A 20476-nucleotide genomic window follows, 5' to 3' on the forward strand; every position below is an offset into this window, starting at 1 on the left:
GGATACCCTGCCATCTGAGTTACCTTCTTAGAAGCAGCCCTTCTCCCCTAGTCATTTCCTTCACTGTACTATGTGGGCTGGGCTGCCACCTTTTGTTCTCCTGTCTTTGTCATCTCTATACACCCGTTCTTTTTATACACTGAGTCATCTCTATATAACCCCCAGTGTCTCTTCAACACAGTACCTGGAATTTACTGAGCACTTACTAATAGCATCCTTTGAAGATCACAATGTTGATAATTACTACCTCTCAGAAAAAAGAGGAAAATTTAAAGTAAAATTTGTAATACAAATAAAAAAACGAAGGGGGAAGAAAGTATATATTTTCTTTTCCTTCTACAATACAGACTGCATCTTAGATTCTATGTTCTAGGTAAAATGATGTTTTTCCATAATGAAATTGGGTTAACAATGCCCTAGGATGTAAAGTTAGTAATGCTAAAAGAACGTAAGTACCTTAATACTGAGTACATAATGTGTTAATTACTGTAATCCATTTGAAGAACTTCACCCCATCTTTTAAACATGTCTGAAATTGCTATGCATCTTAGATTTATAATTGCTTTTTCTTGCTTAAAGGTATATAAAATAATGGGACATTTTAAACTCAATGAAATATAATACTGACTTTAGGCTAGTGATAATGTACCTTGATATGCTCCAAGTTCTGGTGCAGAGTATTTGTTTTTAGAAGCTGGTCCTTGTATTCTTAACTATTAATATTTAGGTCAAACAGTTATGCAACATATGGAAGATAAAAGACTGAGGAAGTTTCCTGTAGTGTATGTACTCAATCAGTTCTTTTCCATCAATATAGTTCTTACTCTTTAAACAGCGGAATAGAAGGAGAAGTGGTGATATTCTGCTTTTTGTTTGTTTTTTTTTCCTGGATGTGGGTTTTCTGAGAGTCCACAGGTTTTTGTGTATGGGGAAGGCATTTCACGGCTCTTCAGCTGTAGAATGACTTCAAACTGATGTCATATACAGTCATCGTTACTGCTTGAAAAAGTGTTACATTTATCTGAAGGTTGTCTATCTTTGAGGGCATCTAGTTTTCATTACCATGCCATCCTGAAATTGAATGGTACAGTTAAATCAAGCCCAGTGTATACTCTGTAATAGAGATGTATCTATTGATGTAGTGTTGAAAGTGAGAAAGACAATTATTTCAAAATTTTCTGTAACCAGTTTCTATGTATATGGAAGTACACAAAGCACATAGTTCATTCAATGAAAGGCAGATGCAGGTTATTACCTACACTTGAAGATTAGCTGTGGGAAGAGATGGGCTCTGAGTCCTTTATTCTTTCTTTTCAGTATGTTATGAAATATTTTAAATGTTAGCTTTTTAAAATACCAAAATTCCTGCAGACAGAGGCCACTTTTATCTGAAGCATAGAACCCCTGATATTGCATCCCTCAAACAGAAGTTAAAACTATACTGGTACCTTCTGGACCGCAAAGGGATCTCTCTGTTCATGGTCTAAGTATTTCTCCAGATTAAAGAAAGTGTCATAAAAGATGTGAGCCATTCTGCATCTCTTCAGGTCTCGTAGAGTTATTTTGCCTGTGTAAGAACAAATCTGGTAAATTTCAAAGGCTTTTTTTGACGTGAAAAAAAAACTTTTACTGAAGTTTAAAAGGATATATGGATATGCTTACTTGATTATAAAAATTTGATGTTTTTTGAGGTAAAGTTCACATAAAATTCACCACTTTAACCATTCTAATGGTTTTTCACACATTCACACTGTTGCACAAGCATCACCACTATAACATTCCATAGCATTTCCTTCACCCCCAAAGGAAACTCTGTACCCGTCAAACAGGCTCACTCCCCTCCCCTCTGCAATCCTCCCCAACTGGCTACCACTAATCTGCTTTCTAAACTTGCCATTAATTGTTAGTTCTATGCCAACAATAAAGGAGAAACTTAAATATTTCTGTATTTAGAAAGCCTGTATGGAAGACTGAGAAGTTAAATAATTTAGAACAATCCAGGATTACAACCCCCACTCTGTTATGTAGATGGACAATGCAACTTGGCTCTTTATTCAGTCTTACCATCACTGGCTGGCTTTACCAGGTCAAGCATCTGGCACAACAAATCATGGAATGGCAAGGGCTCAATGCCCATGGCTTCCATCCGTTCACACTGCTCCTCGTAGAAGTATTCCAGCTCGTACATGGAGAGCACTCCATCCCCATCCACATCCATACAGCGGAACCAGTACTCAATGCTAGGAGGTAAGGATACTCATTAGCAATGGCCTGTTAAAGCTCTTTTATTCACTCAGATTTATTACTGTTTGCTTCTTTTAAAAGTTATATATGGGTATACTCTGGACTTAGACATAGTTTTACAAAATTTATTAGAAACAATGGCAGTCATCTTTTTAAATTTTGTCTTCCCCAGATCCAGGCATTTTCAACACTTGCTTATTTTGTTTTTTATCTTTACATTTCAGTTAAGATGTCTATATTGTTCCTTTCTTGCATTTCTGATTTAAGGACTGTGGTTTAATTTTGCACTATGAAAGATGAGGTTTCAGTTCTTTTGCTACTCATTCCACCTTACCCACATGCCCTTTCTAACCTCAGCATAGACAAATTACTCAACATTCAGAGTTTATAACTTTACATTTTCCTTTTATCTCTTTTATTTGTTTAGTTTTGGGATATAGTACATGCTACTAATTCAACTAATTCAAAGGCTTCTGCCAGTTTTCTATGTCCATAATCAGCCCCATTGGGTATTCTAGCAATTTCATTTCCTTGAAATCATTTTCAGTTCCCTCTGACCTACTCCAATCTGGGCTGGTTGATCTCTAGGCCTGATTTACAGTTTCACCCTAGGGATTCCCTTCACCTTTCTCCTGTTTCTTATATCTCACATTTTCCTCATTCTTGGTTTGCTTCCTTGTTTGGTATAACACATTCTTCAGTATCTTCCTAAACAAGGGAGCATAGCAGGTACATTTTTTGGATGTTAGATCATTGAAAATACCCTTTATCTACCCCCTAATGTGGTTGGTATTTATACAGTTATGGCTTGATGGTTCTTTCCTTCAGAATTTTAAAGGCACTGACTCATTGTCCTCGATTTATCCACTGTTGCTGAGAAGTCTAAAGCCACTGATCTTTGACTGCAACCTGTTTGTTGCCTACAGAGGTTTCTGAGTTCCTGGTGTTTTAAAATAAAATTGATGAAGTGCCTTGGTCTGGATCGAATTCACTTTTGCTGGGCTAAGAGCCTCCTCAGTTTGGAAACTAGTATTCTTAAATTCTTGGACATTTTCTTAAAATTGTTTTGTTTCTTCTCTGCTTCTCTTTCCCCTTATCCACTCTCTTTCTGGAATTCTTGTTATTCAAATCAGCATGGTCCAATATGGTGACCACTAGCCATATGTGGATAACCCAATTTGAGATGTCTTTTTTTTTTTTTATAAATTTGTTTTCTGTTAATTTTTATTTATTTATTTGGCTGTGCTGGATATTAGTTGCAGCATGTGGGATCTAGTTCTCTGACCAGGGACTGAACCCGGTCCCCCTGCATTGGGAATGCAGAATCTTAGCCACTGGACCATGAGGAAAATCCCTGGGAGGGCTTTAAGTGCAAATACAGATTTTGAAGACTTTGTAAGAAAAAAACAGTAAAACATCTTATCAATAGTTTTATACTGATTACATATTGGAAAAATATTTTAGATATATGGTATTAAATAAGAGATGTAAGTAAAATTAATCCTGTGTTTCTTTTTACTTTCTTACTGTGGTTGCTACTGCTGCTGCTGCTAAGTCGCTTTAGTCATGTCCGATTCTGTGTGACCCCATAGACGGCAGCCCACCAGGCTCCCCCATCCCTGGGATTCTCCAGGCAAGAATACTGGAGTGGGTTGCCATTTCCTTCTCCATCTTACTGTGGTTAATTTTACTAAAAAAAAAAAACATATTTAAAGTAAAAATTGTATGTATTTAAGGTATATAACAAAATAATGTGATATAGACAGTGAAACAATGACTACAGTAAAGCTACTTAACATAGCATCTCCCCACAATATTACTATTTTGCAGGATAGTAGGGATGTAGAGTACCTGAAATCTACCCTCTTAAGTGAATTTTCAGCATTTAAAACAATATTAAATGTATAGTGATTATATTGTACATTCGATCTCTAGATTTATTCATCCTGTATAACTGCAACTTTGTACATTGGGTCAGCATTTCCTTTTTGCCTCACACCCCCTGCCCCTGGTAACCACCATTCTACTTTCTGCTTCTATTAAGTCTGACTTTTTTTTTTTGATTCCCATAGAAGAGATCATGTACTATTTGACTTCCTGTGCCTGGCTTATTCCACTTAGCATAATATCCTCCAGGTTAATCCATGTTGCAAATGACAGGATTTCCTCCTTTTTTGAAGGCTGAATAAGATTCCATTGTGTGTATACATACACCACATTTTATTTATCTATCCATTCTGTGAGAGAGATTTAGCTTGATTTCATATAATGCTTAACCAACAAGGGAGTTCAGATATCTTCAAGAGACTGGTTTCAGAGTTCTGGTTCAAGATGGTCAAATAGGAATTTGCCTTCTCCCATGGACACACCTATATAGCTACATATGGACCAATTTCTTCTGAAAAAACCCTAAAAACTAGCTGAGTGACTTCTTTGAGTGACTATATTATTGGAAAAAATGAGAAAAAAACTCATATTTAGTGGATAGGAGATGCTAAGATACAATCTTGCTGTAAACCCCAGCACACTGACCCACAATTTGGAGAAACTGGAAATCCAGAGCTTTTCCCCAAGGAGCAAAGAGTTTGAATCCCATGTTGTGAACCCAACTTTTAAGACCTGCAACTGAGACAACTACCCTCAAATCTAGCTTTTTTCCTTCCTTTTAAAAAACTGAAGCATAGTTGACATGTAATATTATATTAATTTCAGGTGTACACCATAGAGATTTGACATTTGGATACATTATGAATTGGTCACAATAAGTCTAGTAACCATTTGTTACCAAAGTTATTACTATATTATTGACTATATTCCCTATGCTATATATTACACCCCTGTGGCTTATTTATTTTATACCTGGAAGTCTGTACCTCTTAATTCCCTTCGTCTATTTCACCCAACCACCCATTTACCCTCTGGTGACCTCTACTGTGTTCTATTGGTGTTCTGTTTGGTTTGTTTGATTTTTAAATTCCACATATAAATGAAATCATATAGTATTTGTCTTTCTCTGTCAGACCTATTTCACTGAGCATAATACCCTTAGAGTCCATTCCTGTTGTTTCAAATGTCAAGCTTTCCTTCTTTTTTTATGACTAAGTAAAATTCCATTGTGTGTGTGTGTGTGTGTGACATCACCTTTATACACTTACCTATTGATGAATACTTAGGTTACTTCCATATGTTGGGTATTGTGAATAATGCTGCAGTGAATGTTGGAGAGCACCTATCTTTTAAAAATAACATTTTTATTTTCTTTGGGTAAACACCCAGAAGTGAAATTACTGGATCATATAGCAGTTCTATTTTTAAATTTTTGAGGAACGTCTAGACTGTTCCATGGTGGTTGCACCACTTTACATTCTCACCAGCATAAGGGTCCCCTTTCCTCCACATCCTTGCCAACACTTGTCATTCGCTGTTTGTTTGATAACAGTCCTTCTGAGAGGTGTGAGGACAGCTCACTGTGGTCTATTTGCACTACACTGATGATCAGTGATGCTCAACGCCATTTTATGTGTCTGTTGGCTATCTCTATGTCTTTCTTGAAAAAGCGTTTGTTCAGGCTTTTTGCTCATTTTAAAATCAGGTTGGATTTTTTGATACTGAGTTATGTAAGTTTTTTAAAAAAATATTTTAGATATTAATCTTTTATCAGATAGATCATCTACAAGTATTTCTTCCTATTCAGTAAATTGCCTTTATGTTTGTTGATGGTTTCCTTTGCTGTGTAAAACCTTTAAAACTGATATAGTCTTATTTATTTTTATTTTCCCTGCCCTTGCCTGAGGAGACAGATTAAAAAAAATACTACTAAGTCTAATTTTAAAGAGTATACAGCCAATGTTTTCTTCTAGGAGTTTTTTTTTATGGTTTCAGATCTCACATTTAAGTCTTCAATCTTATTTGAGTTTCTATTTTGTATATGGCATAGAGAGTGATCCAGTTTCATTCTTTTGCATGAAGCTGTCAAGTTTCCCAGTATCATTTATTGAAGACACGGTCTTTTACCCGTTGTATATTCTTGGCTCCATTGCGTACATTCAGTTTAGTTCAGTCGCTCAGTCGTGTACAACTCTGAACCCCACAGACTGCAGCATGCCAGGCTTCCCTGTCCATCATCAAGTCCTGGAGCTTGCTTAAACTCATGTACAGCGAGTCACTGATGCCATCCAACCATCTCACCCTCTGTTGTCCCCCTTTTCCTCCTGCCTTCAATCCTTCCCAGCATCAGGGTCTTTTCCATTGAGTCAGTTCTTCGCATCAGGTGGCCAAGTATTGGAGTTTCAGCTTCAGCATCAGTTCTTCCAATGAATATTCAGGACTGATTTCCTTTAGGATCGACTGGCTGGATCTCCGTGCAGTCCAAGGGATTCTCAAGAGTCTTCTCCAACATCACAGAAGTGTCAGTTCTTCAGCACTCAGCATTCTTTACAGTCCAACTCTCACATCCATACATGACTACTGGAAAAACCATAGCCTTGACTAGATGGACCTTTGTTGGCAAAGTAATGTCTCTGCTTTTTAATATGCTGTCTGGGTTAGTCATAGCTTTTCTTCCAAGGAGCAAGCGTCTTTTCATTTCATGGCTTCAGTCACCATCTGCAATGATTTTGGAGCTCCCCAAAACAACGTCCCATTGTTTCTCCATCTATTTGCCATGAAAGGATGGGACCAGATGGCATGATCTTAGTTTTCTGAATGGTGAGTTTTAAGCCAACTTTTTCACTTTCCTCTTTCATTTTCATCAAGAGGCTCTTTAGTTCTTCACTTTCTGCTGTAAGGGTGGTGTCATCTGCGTATCTGAGGTTATTGATGTTTCTCCCAGCAATCTTGATTCCAGCTTGTGGTTCATCCAGCCCAGCATTTCGCATGATGTACTCTGCATATAAGTTAAATAAGCAGGGTGACAACATACAGCCATGATGTACTTCTTTCCTGATTTGGAACCAGTCTGTTGTTCCATGTCCAATTCTAACTGTTGCTTCTTAACCTGCATACAGATTTCTCAGGAGGCAGGTAAGGTGGTCTGGTATTCGCACCTCTTGAAGAATTTTCCACAGTCTGTTGTGATGCACATAATCAAAGGCTTTGGTATCATCAATAAAGCAGAAGTAGATGTTTTACTGGAACTCTTGTGCTTTTTCGATGATCCAGTGGGTGTTGGCAGTTTGATCTCTGGTTCCTTTGCCTTTTCTAAATCCAGCTTGAACGTCTGGAAGTTCACAGTTCACATACTGTTGAAGCCTGGATTGGAGAATTTTGAGCATTCCCTTGGTAGTGTGTGAGATGAGTGCAATTGTGCTTGAACATTGTGTTTTTTTTGCTTGAAAATGTGCTTGAATATTCTTTTCCACTGCCTTTCTTTAGGATTGGATGGCAACTGACCTTTTCCAGTCCTGTGGCCACTGCTGAGTTTTCCCGATTTGCTGGCGTATTGAGTGCAGCACTTTCACAGCATCATCTTTAGGATTTGAAATAGCTCAGCTGGAATTCCATCACCTCCATTAGCTTTGTTCCTACTTATGCTTCCTAAGGCCCACTTGACTTCACATTCCAGGATGTCTGGCTCTAGGTGAGTGATCATACCATCGTGATTATCTGGGTCGTGAAGATCTTTTTTGTACACTTCTTCTGTGTATTCTTGCCTCCTCTTCCTCATAGCTTCTGCTTCTGTTAGGTCCATACCGTTTCTGTCCTTTATTGTGCCGATCTTTGCGTGAAATGTTCCCTAGGTCTAATTTTCTTGAAGAGATCTCTAGTCTTTCCCATTCTATTATTTTCCTCTATTTCTTTGCATTGATCACTGAAGAAGGCTTTCTTATCTCTCCTGGCTATTCATGAAATGCTGCATTCAAATGGGTATATCTTTCCTTTTCTCCTTTGCCTTTACCTTCTTTTCTCAGCTATTTGTAAGGCCTCCCCAGACAACCATTTTGCCTTTTTGCATTACTTTTTCTTGGGGATGGTCTTGATCACTGCCTCCTGTACAATGTCACGAGCCTCCATCCATGGTTCTTCAGGCATTCTATCAGATTTAATCCCTTGAATCTATTTGTCACTTCCACTGTATCGTCATAAGGGATTTGATTTAGGTCATACCTGAATGGTCTAGTGGTTTTCCTTACTTTCTTCAATTTAAGTCTGAATTTGGCAATAAGGAGTTCATGATCTGAGCCACAGTCAGCTCCTGGTCTTGTGTTTGCTGACTGTATAGAGCTTCTCCATCTTTGGTTGCAAAGAATATAATCAATCTGATTTTAGTATTGACCATCAGGTGATGTCCATGTGTAGAGTCTCCTCTTGTTTTGTTGGAAGAGGGTGTTTGCTATGACCAGTGCATTCTCTTGGCAAAACGCTGTTAGCCTTTGCCCTGCTTCTTTTTGTACTCCAAGGCCAAATTTGCCTGTTACTCCAGGTATCTCTTGAGTTCCTACTTTTGCATTCCAGTCCCGTGTAATGAAAAGGACATCTTTTTTGGATGTTAGTTCTAGAAGGTCTTGTAGGTCTTCATAGAACCACTCAACTTCAGCTTGTCAGCATTACTGGTCAGGGCACAGACTTGGATTACCATGATATGGAATGGTTTGCCTTGGAAACGAACAGATCATTTTGTCATTTTTGAGACTGCACCCAAGAACTGCATTTCGGAGTCTTCTGTTGACTATGAGGGCTACTTCAGTTCTTCTAAGGGATTCTTGCCCACAGTAGTAGATATAATGGTCATCTGAGTTAAATTCACCCATTCCAGTGAATGGTTGTATATTAATTGACCACATAAGAGGGACTTTATTTCATGTCATCTGCAAATAGGAACAGTTTTACTACTTTGTTTACAATGTGGATACCTTTTATTTCTCTTTCTTGTGTGACTGCTGTCACTAGGACTTCTGATACTATTTTGAATAAAATGTCAATAGTAGACACTTTTCCTTGTTCCTGATCTTAAAGGAAAAGCATTTGGCTTTTCATTGTTTAAGTATTTTCTGAGCCACTGGTTTGTCATACACAGCTCTTATTATGTTGATACATGTTTCCTGTATACCCACTTTATTGAGAGTTTTTATAAAAAATGGATATTGCATTTTGTCAAACATTTTTCTGCATTCATTCAAATGATCATGTGGTTTTTCTTTACTTTGTTAATGTAATATATCATGTTGATTTATTTATGTATATAGAACCATCCTTGCATCTGTGGAATACACTTGGTAATGGTGAATGGTTCTTTTACTATACTGTTGATATCCGTCTAATATGTTGTTTAGAATTTTTGCATTATAATGGCCTGTAATTTTTTTGTAGTGTCTTTATCTGGTTTTGATATCAGCATAATGCTGGCTTCAGAGAATGAATTTAGAATAGTTCCTTCCTCTTCAATTTTTTGGAATAGTTTGAGAAGGATAGGTATTAACTCTTCCTTAAGTTTGTTGAATTTACCTGTTGTCTGGTCCTGGGCTTGTTTGTTGGGAGGCTTTTTAAAATTTCTAATTCTGTTTCATTATTGGTCATCTGTCTGTTCAGATTTTCTATTTTTCCTGATTCACTTTTGGAAAGTTGCATGTTTCTGGGAACTACCCATTTCTTCTAGGCTGTTCATTTTGTTGGCAAATAATTGTTTGTAGTAATCTTTTATGATCCTTTGTATTTCTGTTGTGTCAACTGTAACGTCTTTGCTTTCAGGTCTATTTTGCCTGATAGTATTGCTACTACAAGTTTCTTTTCATTTTTATTTGCATGAAATATCTTTTTTTTTTAAACTTTACATAATTGTATTAGTTTTGCCAAATATCAAAATGAATCTGCCACAGGTATACATGTGTTCCCCATCCTGAACCCTCCTCCCTCCTCCCTCCCCATACCATCCCTCTGGGTCGTCCCAGTGCACTAGCCCCAAGCATCCAGTATCGTGCATCGAACCTGGACTGGTAACTCGTTTTCTTACATGATATTTTACATGTTTCAATGCCATTCTCCCAAATCTTCCCACCTCTCCTCTCCCACAGAGTCCATAAGACTGTTCTATACATCAGTGTCTCTTTTTGCTGTCTTGTACACTGGGTTATTGTTACCATCTTTCTAAATTCCATATATATGCGTTAGTATACTGTATTTATGTTTTTCCTTCTGGCTTACTTCACTCTGTATAATAGGCTCCAGTTTCATCCACCTCATTAGAACTGATTCAAATGTATTCTTTTGAATGGCTGAGTAATACTCCATTGTGTATATGTACCACAGCTTTCTTATCCATTCATCTGCTGATGGACATCTAGGTTGCTTCCATGTCCTGGCTATTATAAACAGTGCTGCGATGAACATTGGGGTACACGTGTCTCTTTCCCTTCTGGTTTCCTCAGTGTGTATGCCCAGCAGTGGGATTGCTGGATCATAAGGCAGTTCTATTTCCAGTTTTTTAAGGAATCTCCACACTGTTCTCCATAGTGGCTGTACTAGTTTGCATTCCCACCAACAGTGTAAGAGGTTTCCCTTTTCTCCACACCCTCTCCAGCATTTATTATTTGTAGACTTTTGGATCGCAGCCATTCTGACTGGTGTGAAATGGTACCTCATAGTGGTTTTGATTTGCATTTCTCTGATAATGAGTGATGCTGAGCATCTTTCATGTGTTTGTTAGCCATCTGTATGTCTTCTTTGGAGAAATGTCTATTTAGTTCTTTGGCCCATTTTTTGATTGGGTCGTTTATTTTTCTGGAGTTGAGCTGTAGGAGTTGCTTGTATATTTTTGAGATTAGTTGTCGGTTGCTTCATTTGCTATTATTTTCTCCCATTCTGAAGGCTGTCTTTTCACCTTGCTAATAGTTTCCTTTGATGTGCAGAAGCTTTTAAGGTTAATTAGGTCCCATTTGTTTATTTTTGCCTTTATTTCCAATATTCTGGGAGGTGGGTCATAGAGGATCCTGCTGTGATGTATGTCGGAGAATGTTTTGCCTATGTTCTCCTCTAGGAGTTTTATAGTTTCTGGTCTTACGTTTAGATCTTTAATCTATTTTGAGTTTATTTTTGTGTATGGTGTTAGAAAGTGGTCTAGTTTGATTCTTTTACAAGATTTCCCAGCACCACTTGTTAAAGAGACTGTCTTTAATCCATTGTATATTCTTGCCTCCTTTGTCAAAGATAAGGTGTCCATATGTGCGTGGATTTATCTCTGGGCTTTCTATTTTATTCCATTGATCTATATTTCTGTCTTTGTGCCAGTACCATACTGTCTTGATAACTGTGGCTTTGTAGTAGAGCCTGAAGTCAGGTAGGTTGATTCCTCCAGTTCCATTCTTCTTTCTCAAGATCGCTTTGGCTATTCGAGGTTTTTTGTATTTCCATACAAATTGTGAAATTATTTGTTCTAGCTCTGTGAAGAATACTGTTGGTAGCTTGATAGGGATTGCGTTGAATCTATAAATTGCTTTGGGTAGTATACTCATTTTCACTATATTGATTCTTCCAATCCATGAACATGGTATATTTCTCCATCTATTGGTGTCCTCTTTGATTTCTTTCACCAGTGTTTTATAGTTTTCTATATATAGGTCTTTAGTTTCTTTAGGTAGATATATTCCTAAGTATTTTATTCTTTTCATTGCAATGGTGAATGGAATTGTTTCCTTAATTTCTCTTTCTGTTTTCTCATTATTAGTGTATAGGAATGCAAGGGTTTTCTGTGTGTTGATTTTATATCCTGCAACTTTACTATAATCATTGATTATTTCTAGTAATTTTCTGGTGGAATCTTTAGGGTTTTCTATGTAGAGGATCATGTCATCTGCAAATAGTGAGAGTTTTACTTCTTCTTTTCCAATTTGGATTCCTTTTATTTCTTTTTCTGCTCTGATTGCTGTGGCCAAAACTTCCAAAACTAAGAAATAGAAAATCTTAACAGACCCATCACAAGCACGGAAATTGAAACTGTAATCAAAAATCTTCCAGCAAACAAAAGCCCAGGTCCAGACGGCTTCACAGCTGAATTCTACCAAAAATTTAGAGAAGAGCTGACACCTATCCTGCTCAAACTCTTCCAGAAAATTGCAGAGGAAGGTAAACTTCCAAACTCATTCTATGAGGCCACCATCACCCTAATACCAAAACCTGACAAAGATGCCACAAAAAAAGAAAACTACAGGCCAATATCACTGATGAACATAGATGCAAAAATCCTTAACAAAATTCTAGCAATCAGAATCCAACAACACATTAAAAAGATCATACACCGTGACCAAGTGGGCTTTATCCCAGGGAGGAAGGATTCTTCAATATCCGCAAATCCATCAATGTAATACACCACATTAACAAATTGAAAAATAAAAACCATATGATTATCTCAGTAGATGCAGAGAAAGCCTTTGACAAAATTCAACATCCATTTATGATAAAAACTCTCCAGAAAGCAGGAATAGAAGGAACATACCTCAACATAATAAAAGCTATATATGACAAACCCACAGCAAACATTATCCTCAATGGTGAAAAATTGAAAGCATTTCCTCTAAAGTCAGGAACAAGACAAGGGTGCCCACTTTCACCATTACTATTCAACATAGTTTTGAAATATCTTTTTCTATCCCTTCACTTTCATTATGTGTATGTCTTTAGATCTGAAGCCTGGGTATGCAGCATATAAATGGGTCTTGTTGCTTTAATCCATTCAGCCACCCTTTGTCTTTTGATTGCCGCATTTAGTCCATTTACATTTAAAGTAGTTATTGATAGGTATGTACTTATTACCATTTTCTTAATTGTTTTGTAGTTCCTCTGTTCATTTCTTCTTTTCTTGTTCTCTTTGTGATTTGATGACTTTCTTTAGTGTGTTGTTTGTATTCCTGTCTCTTTATTTTTTTGGTGTGTATATTATAGGTTTCAGGTTTATGGTTACCATGAGGTTCATATACAACAATCTATGTAAACAGCAGTCTATTAAAATGATTGGTCATTTAAGTAAGAGCACATTCTAAAAGCTACTTACCCGCCCCCCCATATTTTATGTTTCTGACATATTTTGCATCTTTTTGTGTATCGTCTATTTGTTTCATATTATAGGTGATTTTACTACTTTAGTCTTTTAACCTTCATGTTAGCTTTGTAGGTGACTGACCTTTAGTATATGTTTGTCCTTACCAGTGATATTTTTTCTTTCATGATTTTCATGTTTCTAGTTATAGCCTCGTCTTTTTGGTTTAAAGAAGTTCCTTTACCACCTCTTATAAGGCTCAGTTAGTGGTGATGAACTCTATTAGCTTTTACTTCTCTGGGAAACCCATTATCTCTACTTCAATTCTGAATGATAGTCTTGCCAGGTTGAGTATTCTTGGTTTAAGTTTTTTTCCTTTTAGCACTTTGAATACCATGTTAGTCTCCTCTGGCCTGAAAAGTTTCTGCTGACAAGTCAGCTGAGAGTCTTATGTGGGTGTCCCTTGTTGCCTTAAAGATTCCTTCTTGGTCTTTAACTTTTGAGGTTTTAATTATAATGTATCTTGGTATGGATCTCTTGGGTTCATCTTATTTGGGACTCTGTGCATCCTGGACTTGGATGTCTGTTTTGCTAACCAGGTTACAAAAGTTTTCAGTCATTTTTCTTCAAATATGTTTTGAAGAAAAATTTCCCTCTCTTCTCCTTCTGGACCCCTGTGAATGTTAATACACTTGATGTTGTCTCACAGGTCCCTTAAACTATCCTATTACTTTATTTTTTAAAATTATATTTTGGCCACATTGTGCGCCATGCACAACTTCCCTTCAGTTCAGTTCAGTTCAGTCGCTCAGCTGTGTCCAACTCTTTGCAACCCTATGAACTGCAGCACGCCAGGCCTCCCTGTCCATCACCATCTCCCAGAGTTCACCCAGTCTCACGTCCATCGAGTCAGTGATGCCATCCAGCCATCTCATCCTCTGTTATCCCCTTCTGCTCCTGCCCCCAATCCCTCCAGCATCAGAATCTTCCAATGAGTCAACTCTTCACATGAGATGGCCAAAGACTGGAGTTTCAGCTTTAGCATCATTCCTTCCAAAGAACACCCAGGACTGATCTCCTTTAGAATGGACTGGTTGGATCTCTTTGCAGTCCAAGGGACTCTCAGGCGTCTTCTCCAACACCACAGTTCAAAAGCATCAATTCTTTGGTCCTCAGCTTCCTTCACAGTCTGACTCTCATATCCATACCTGACCACTGGAAAAACCATAGCCTTGACTAGACGGACCTTTGTTTGCAAAGTAATATCTCTGCTTTTCAATATGCTATCTAGGTGGGTCATAACTTTTCTTCCAAGGAGTAAGCGTCTTTTAATTTCATGGCTGCAGTCACCATCTGCAGTGATTTTGGAGCCCAGAAAAATAAAGTCTGACACTGTTTCCACTGTTTCCCTGTGCCCCCTGTAGTGGAAGCATGGAGTTTGAACCACTGGACTACCATGGAAGTTCCAAGCTATCTTCATTTTAAAAATTATTTTATTTTTTGCTGTTTTGACTGGGTGATGTCCACTACCCTGTCTCAGATTGCTGATCTATTCTTTTGCATTTTCTAGTCTGCTGTTGATTCCCTCTGGAATATTTTTCATTTCTGTTAATCTATTTTTCAGTTCTGATTGGTTCTTTTCTATATCTTCTATCTCATTGTTGCAGTTCTCACCAAGTTCATCCATTCTCCAGAGTTCAGTGAACAACTTTAAGACTATTAATTTGAACTTTTTATCTCGTTAATTGCTTATCTCCATTTTGCTTTTTTCCCTTGGTTTTGTCTTGTTTTCTCATTTGTAGGCTATTCCTTTGTCTCCTCATTTTGCCTCTCTGTATTTGTTTCTACATATTACAGCTATATCTCTCACTCTTGAAAGACTGGCCCTATGTAAGTATCTGTGGGCCCAGTGGCACCATAAGCCCAGGCACCAGCGTGAGATCCTCCTGTTATCCCCTGTATGTGCTGTGTATGCCTTCTTGTTGTGGTTGGGCTGCAAGTGCTGTGTGTGCACTGGTAGATGGGGCTGATTCCTGACGTGACTAGCTGAGTGGTGTGGCTACAACTGCTGTTGACACCCTCGTGGGTAGGGCTAGCCCACAGTCTGGCTGTCCATGAAGCCTGGCTGTGACTACTGTGGGTACATTAGTGAGCAAAGCTTGTCCCCTCTAGCAGGAGCCATTTTTGAGGGGCACTGGTGGGGGTTGGGACTACTTGCCAGGTAGGGCAGGGTGGGTGCTATTTTGGAGGCACTGGCTGAGGCTGGTGGGTTGGGCAGTGTGAGTTCTCAGAGGAATGCTGGGGATGGGTCCAAGGTGTTAAGTAGACTGATGGAGAGTGACAGAAATGGTACCTGGCAGAACAGAAGAGTAAAAACAAAAAGGATGCCAAACAGCACTTCTGTCACTGGAGGAAGAGCCACCAGAAACCCTCCCTTCATGGCACATGCACTAAAATAAGTCTCCCTCCTGTATGATCCAGGTGCCTTTCAAGCTGCTGTCTCTGTGCTGGGACTCAGGGTAAGTGAGCTTGTGTGAGCTTTTCAAGAGCGGAGCTTTATTTTCCCATAGTCCTTAGGCTCTCCTGGACATAAGCCCAGCTGATTTTCAAAGGCAAACATCGTGGGGATTCATCGACTCACCTTCCCTGAGTAGGCCTATGGGCTGTGAAGCCCAACCTGAGGCTTGAGCCTCTTGCTCCTCGAGGGGACCCTCCTCGGTTATGCTATGCCTCCTGCTTGTGGCATTGCCTCAGGGGCACGGGTTCTGTTGGGATCCATCTCTGCCTCTCCTATCTGTCTTGATGTGGCCTTTTATTTATATCTAGAGTTGTAGAAAATTTGTTCTGCTAGTTTTCAGGTTGTTCTCAAAGACATCTGTTCCATATAAAGTAGTTTTAGTGTGTCTGTGGGAGGATAAGCGTAGTTTTTCTTTTTCTGCCATCTTGACCTGGACTCTCCCTGAAACATTTAGCTTTGAAAACCAATGAGGCTGGAGTCCATGAGACCTACAAGGCTATACTGAAGTGAGAGAAGGCTCTTGAAGAGTTTGTATGTTTGGTCTAACCTGCACCAGGGCCCAGTATAGAAGCAGCCACTAGAAAGGTGCCAGATTTTCTGTTAAGGAGGCAAATTTCCTTATCTTTAAGCCTTGGCCTAAGGGACAAGCATCTAATTTAATGCACATCTAGGGGCCTCCTGGGTACTCTGAAAGGACAGACACTAGCACCATCTTTTCACTCCCTCTGGCTCACTCCAGCCAGAGGGCACCAGTTTCCCACTCTCCCACTGCTTTACAGGACACCAGTGTCTCACCAGTGTCCTGGCTTTTATGTCAGGCGCTCCAGTTTTTATTGTGCCACGTGGGGGATGCCACTTGATTGCCTGGCTTGGGAAGCCAGCATGGCCTATGATACCATAGCATGGGACCGTAACAATTTGAGACAGTTCTTAGCAGGCTACCATATCTAGGGCACAGCACAGACAGAAGACCAGAAAACACTCCTAGTCTTTCAGTGAGAAGCCTATTTGCTTAATCAGGAACTTGGGCCTGAAGGGGCAGGCTTCTGATTTGGCATACATCCAGAGGTCAACAGAGGAGCTCTCAGGGAATGACGACTGATGGATGCAATCTTTGAGCTTCCCCTCTGCCATACTCTGGCTGTATCTTTCAGGAAGGAGCTTATAAACTTGTCTGACACCTTGGTTACTGTGGCTGCCTCCAGGGACATCTCTGGATTGTCTGGCTCTGGTGGCCACCAGGGCTTATACTCATGGGTTCCACAGGACTGTAACCAAAGGAGAAAGAATTCTTAAAGAGCTGCCACTCCCAGGGCAAAGCAAGAGGCAGCACACCCAAGAGCCCAGTCTGTTAAAGAAGCCTATTAGCTTACCATCACAGCTGCAGTCAGAGGGACAGAAATTCTTAATTAAACACAGATCTAAGGGTAATCCTTTCCAGAGGCCTCAAAGGGTGGGTGTTTCTTCATACTGTCTTTCTGCTGCACTCGAAAGCCCCAGGATCTCCTGGAGGGGAATTTTTATGTATGTCTGGTGCCCCGGGTTTTGTATCTGGAGCCCTGGTTTTAGTGGCTGCCACCCAGGAGACACCTGATCACCTGGTTCTGGTGGCCAGGGGGCCTTGCATTCCTAGGTACCATGAGAATGTGACAGCTGGAGAGACAGTTCATTGTAAGCTACCAAACCAGAGCACTATGTAAACAGCAGAGTGAAATATAAACCCACCAGTCTTTCTGTGAAAAACGTCTACTTGTGTGTGCTAGAGCACTGGCTTCACATTTAGGGCCCTATGGCGGTGCTTTTAGAGAACACAAGGCAATGGATGCCATCCTTTCACTCTTACTTTGTCTTGCTTCAGCCTGCCAGTACCTCCCAGAAAGGAGTTTATATAGTTATTTAGCACCCCTTTTTTTTTTTTTTTTTGACTGTTGCCCAAGGATATCTCCCAATTACTTAGTTCTGATGGCAAATGGGACTTATACTTGTGGTGCCATAAGACTTTATATATTTGCATAATTTAAGAGCTACTGATGACAGTCTCCTGCTTCCCTGGTGGCTCAGACGGTAAAGTGTCTGCCTGCAATGTGGGAGACCTGGGTTTGATCCCTGGGTTGGGAAGATCCCCTGGAGAAGGACATGGCAACCCACTTCAGTACTCTTGCCTGGAAAATTCCATGGCTAGCTTTTAATCAGCCTGAATCTAGCTGCTGCCTGAGATCCTTCCTTTGGGACACTGACAAGTCTTCACATACTCTTAACTACTGGGAACCATCAAACTTAAAATAGGATGCTTGGACGAGTACAGAGGTTTGAGAGACAACCAAGAGCTAGGGCAGAGTTGAACCATAATGTTCATGCCCTATGTGAAGCCACTACTTCAAGAATGGGAGAGGTGTTTGTTTTATCTAATGCATAGAAACTAACAAAGGGAGTCAAGCATAATGAAGAAAGAGAGAAATATGTTCCAAACTAAAGAACAAGGGGAAAAAATCTCAGAAAAAAATCCTTAATGAAATGGAGATAACTGATTTACCTGATAAAGAGTTCAAAATAAAGGTCATAAAAATCCTCACCAAACTCAGAAGAAGAAAGAATGAATATAGTGAGAACTTCAACAAAAACAGAAAATATAAAAAAAAGTACTAAACAGAAGTTACGGAGTTGAAGAATACAATAATGGAATGAAATACTTTAGGGGAGTTCAACAGCAGACTAGATGAAGCAAAGAAAGGATCAGTGAATTCAAAGACATGGCAGTAGAATTCATACAGTCAGAGGAGCAAAAAAACAAAACAAAAAGAATGAAGTCAAGTGAAGACTGCTTAAACGACTTTTGGAACAGTATCAAACAGACCAATATTTGCATTACAGGGGTCTAAAAGGAGGAGAGAGAGAGAAAGAGGCAGAAGCAGAAAACTTAACTGAAATAATGGCTGAAAACATTCCTAACGTGGTGACAGAAACAGACATTTGGATCTAGGGAGCCCAGAGAATTCTAAAACAGAGTAACCCAAAGAGATCCACAGGAACACATATTAAAGTGTAAAAGGCTAAAGACAAGAAGAGAATCTTAAAAGCAGCAAGAGAAAACAAACAAACAAACAAAAACACAACTAGCTGCATACAAGGAAACCCCTGTAAGTTGATGAGTTGATTTTTCACCAGAAAAACTGTAGACCAGAAGGCAGCAGCATGGTATATTTAAAGTGTGGAAAGAAAACTTCTAGGCCAGAGTAGTCTACCAGGCATTGTTTTCATCAAGAACTGAAGAAGAGATAAAAGAGTTTTCCAGACAAGCAAAGCTAACAGAGTTTATTGCCACTAAACTGGCCTGACAAGAAATAAAAGAAAAATACTTTTTTTAAAACTGAAAAAAATGGGGCTAATTAGTAACAAGAAAACATATGAAAGTATATATCTCACTGGTAATGACAAACATATAGTAAAGATGGTGAATTATTTATAAAATATGAAAGTTAAAATATAAAAGTATTAAAAATAACTATAATTAATACATATATAAGAGATGTAAAATGTGACAACAAAAAATGACAGGAGAGAGCAAGAATGTAGAGCTTTAGAATGCATTCAAACTTAAGTTAAAATAGACTGTTCTTAATATAATTTTTTATGTAAGCCCCATGGTAACCAAAAAGCAATAACCTATAAAAGATACACAAAAGATAAAGAAATCTAACATACCATGAAAGTCATTACACCATAAAGAGAACATTAGAAGAAGAAAGAAGCAGAGAACTACAACAACAATCAGAAAACAATTTAAAAAATGGCAGTAAATACATAACTACCAATAATTACTTTAAATGTAAATGGACTAAATTCTCCAATCAAAGGACACAAACTGGCTAAATGGATAAGAAAACAAGACCTAGCTATATGCTGCATACAAAAATTCACTGACTGTAAAGACATGCGCAGACTGAAAGTGAAGGAATGGAAAATGATAGCTGGGTTAGCAATACTGTTGAACTCCCCTAATAAAGACTGTAATAAGAGGGAAAGAAAGGCATTACAGAATGATATAGAGCTCAACATGAGGACGTATCATTTGTAAATATTTATGCACCTCAATATATAAAACAAATATTACCAGACTTAAATGGACAAATAGGCACCAATACAATACTAGTAAGATACTTAACTACCACACTTTGATCAATGAATACAGCATTCAGATAGAAAATCAGTGAGGAAACATATCTTAAATGACATGTTAGGTCAGATGAACTTAATTGATACATATAAAACATTCCATCAAAAAGCAACAAAATACACACTCTTCATGAATGACATGAAAGTTTCTCCAAGATAGATCATACATTATGCTATAAAACACGTCAATAAATTCAAGAAAGTTCAAATTATATCAAGCATCTTTTCTGACAGTTGTATAAAACTAGAAATTAATTGCAAGATGAAAACTGGGAAATTCTCAAATATGTAGTAACTAAACAACATGATACTGAACAACCAACATGTCAAAGAAATAAAAGAAAGCAAAAAATACCTTGAGATAAATGAAAATCAAAATACAACATACCAAAACTTACAGGATGCAGTGAAAGCTGTTCTAAGGGGAAAATTAATAGTGATAAATGCTTATATCAAAACCCAAGAAATATCTCAAATAAATAACTGAATTTTAATCCTCCAGCAACTAGAGAGAGAGGACGTAGGAGCCTGGTAGGCTGCAGTCCATGGGGTCACGAAGAGTCAGACACGACTGA

The 20476-nt window shown here is 38.5% G+C and overlaps 1 protein-coding gene across 6 annotated transcripts in view; it reads right to left on the minus strand.

The window, feature by feature from the left end:
* Positions 1-20476, minus strand: part of PPP2R3A (protein phosphatase 2 regulatory subunit B''alpha) — a 233752-nt gene that overhangs the window by 27683 nt on the left and 185593 nt on the right. For all 6 annotated transcript variants that reach the window (XM_070375954.1, XM_070375969.1, XM_070375959.1 and 3 more), the window contains 2 exons: positions 2065-2240; positions 1449-1567 (listed from right to left, as the gene is read on the minus strand). In XM_070375954.1, coding sequence (XP_070232055.1) covers positions 1449-1567; positions 2065-2240 — 295 coding nt within the window. The remainder of the gene's footprint in view (positions 1-1448; positions 1568-2064; positions 2241-20476) is intronic.

The sequence above is a fragment of the Bos mutus genome, chromosome 1 (genome assembly GCF_027580195.1).
Source record: "Bos mutus isolate GX-2022 chromosome 1, NWIPB_WYAK_1.1, whole genome shotgun sequence".
Classification (NCBI taxonomy): Eukaryota; Metazoa; Chordata; class Mammalia; order Artiodactyla; family Bovidae; genus Bos; species Bos mutus.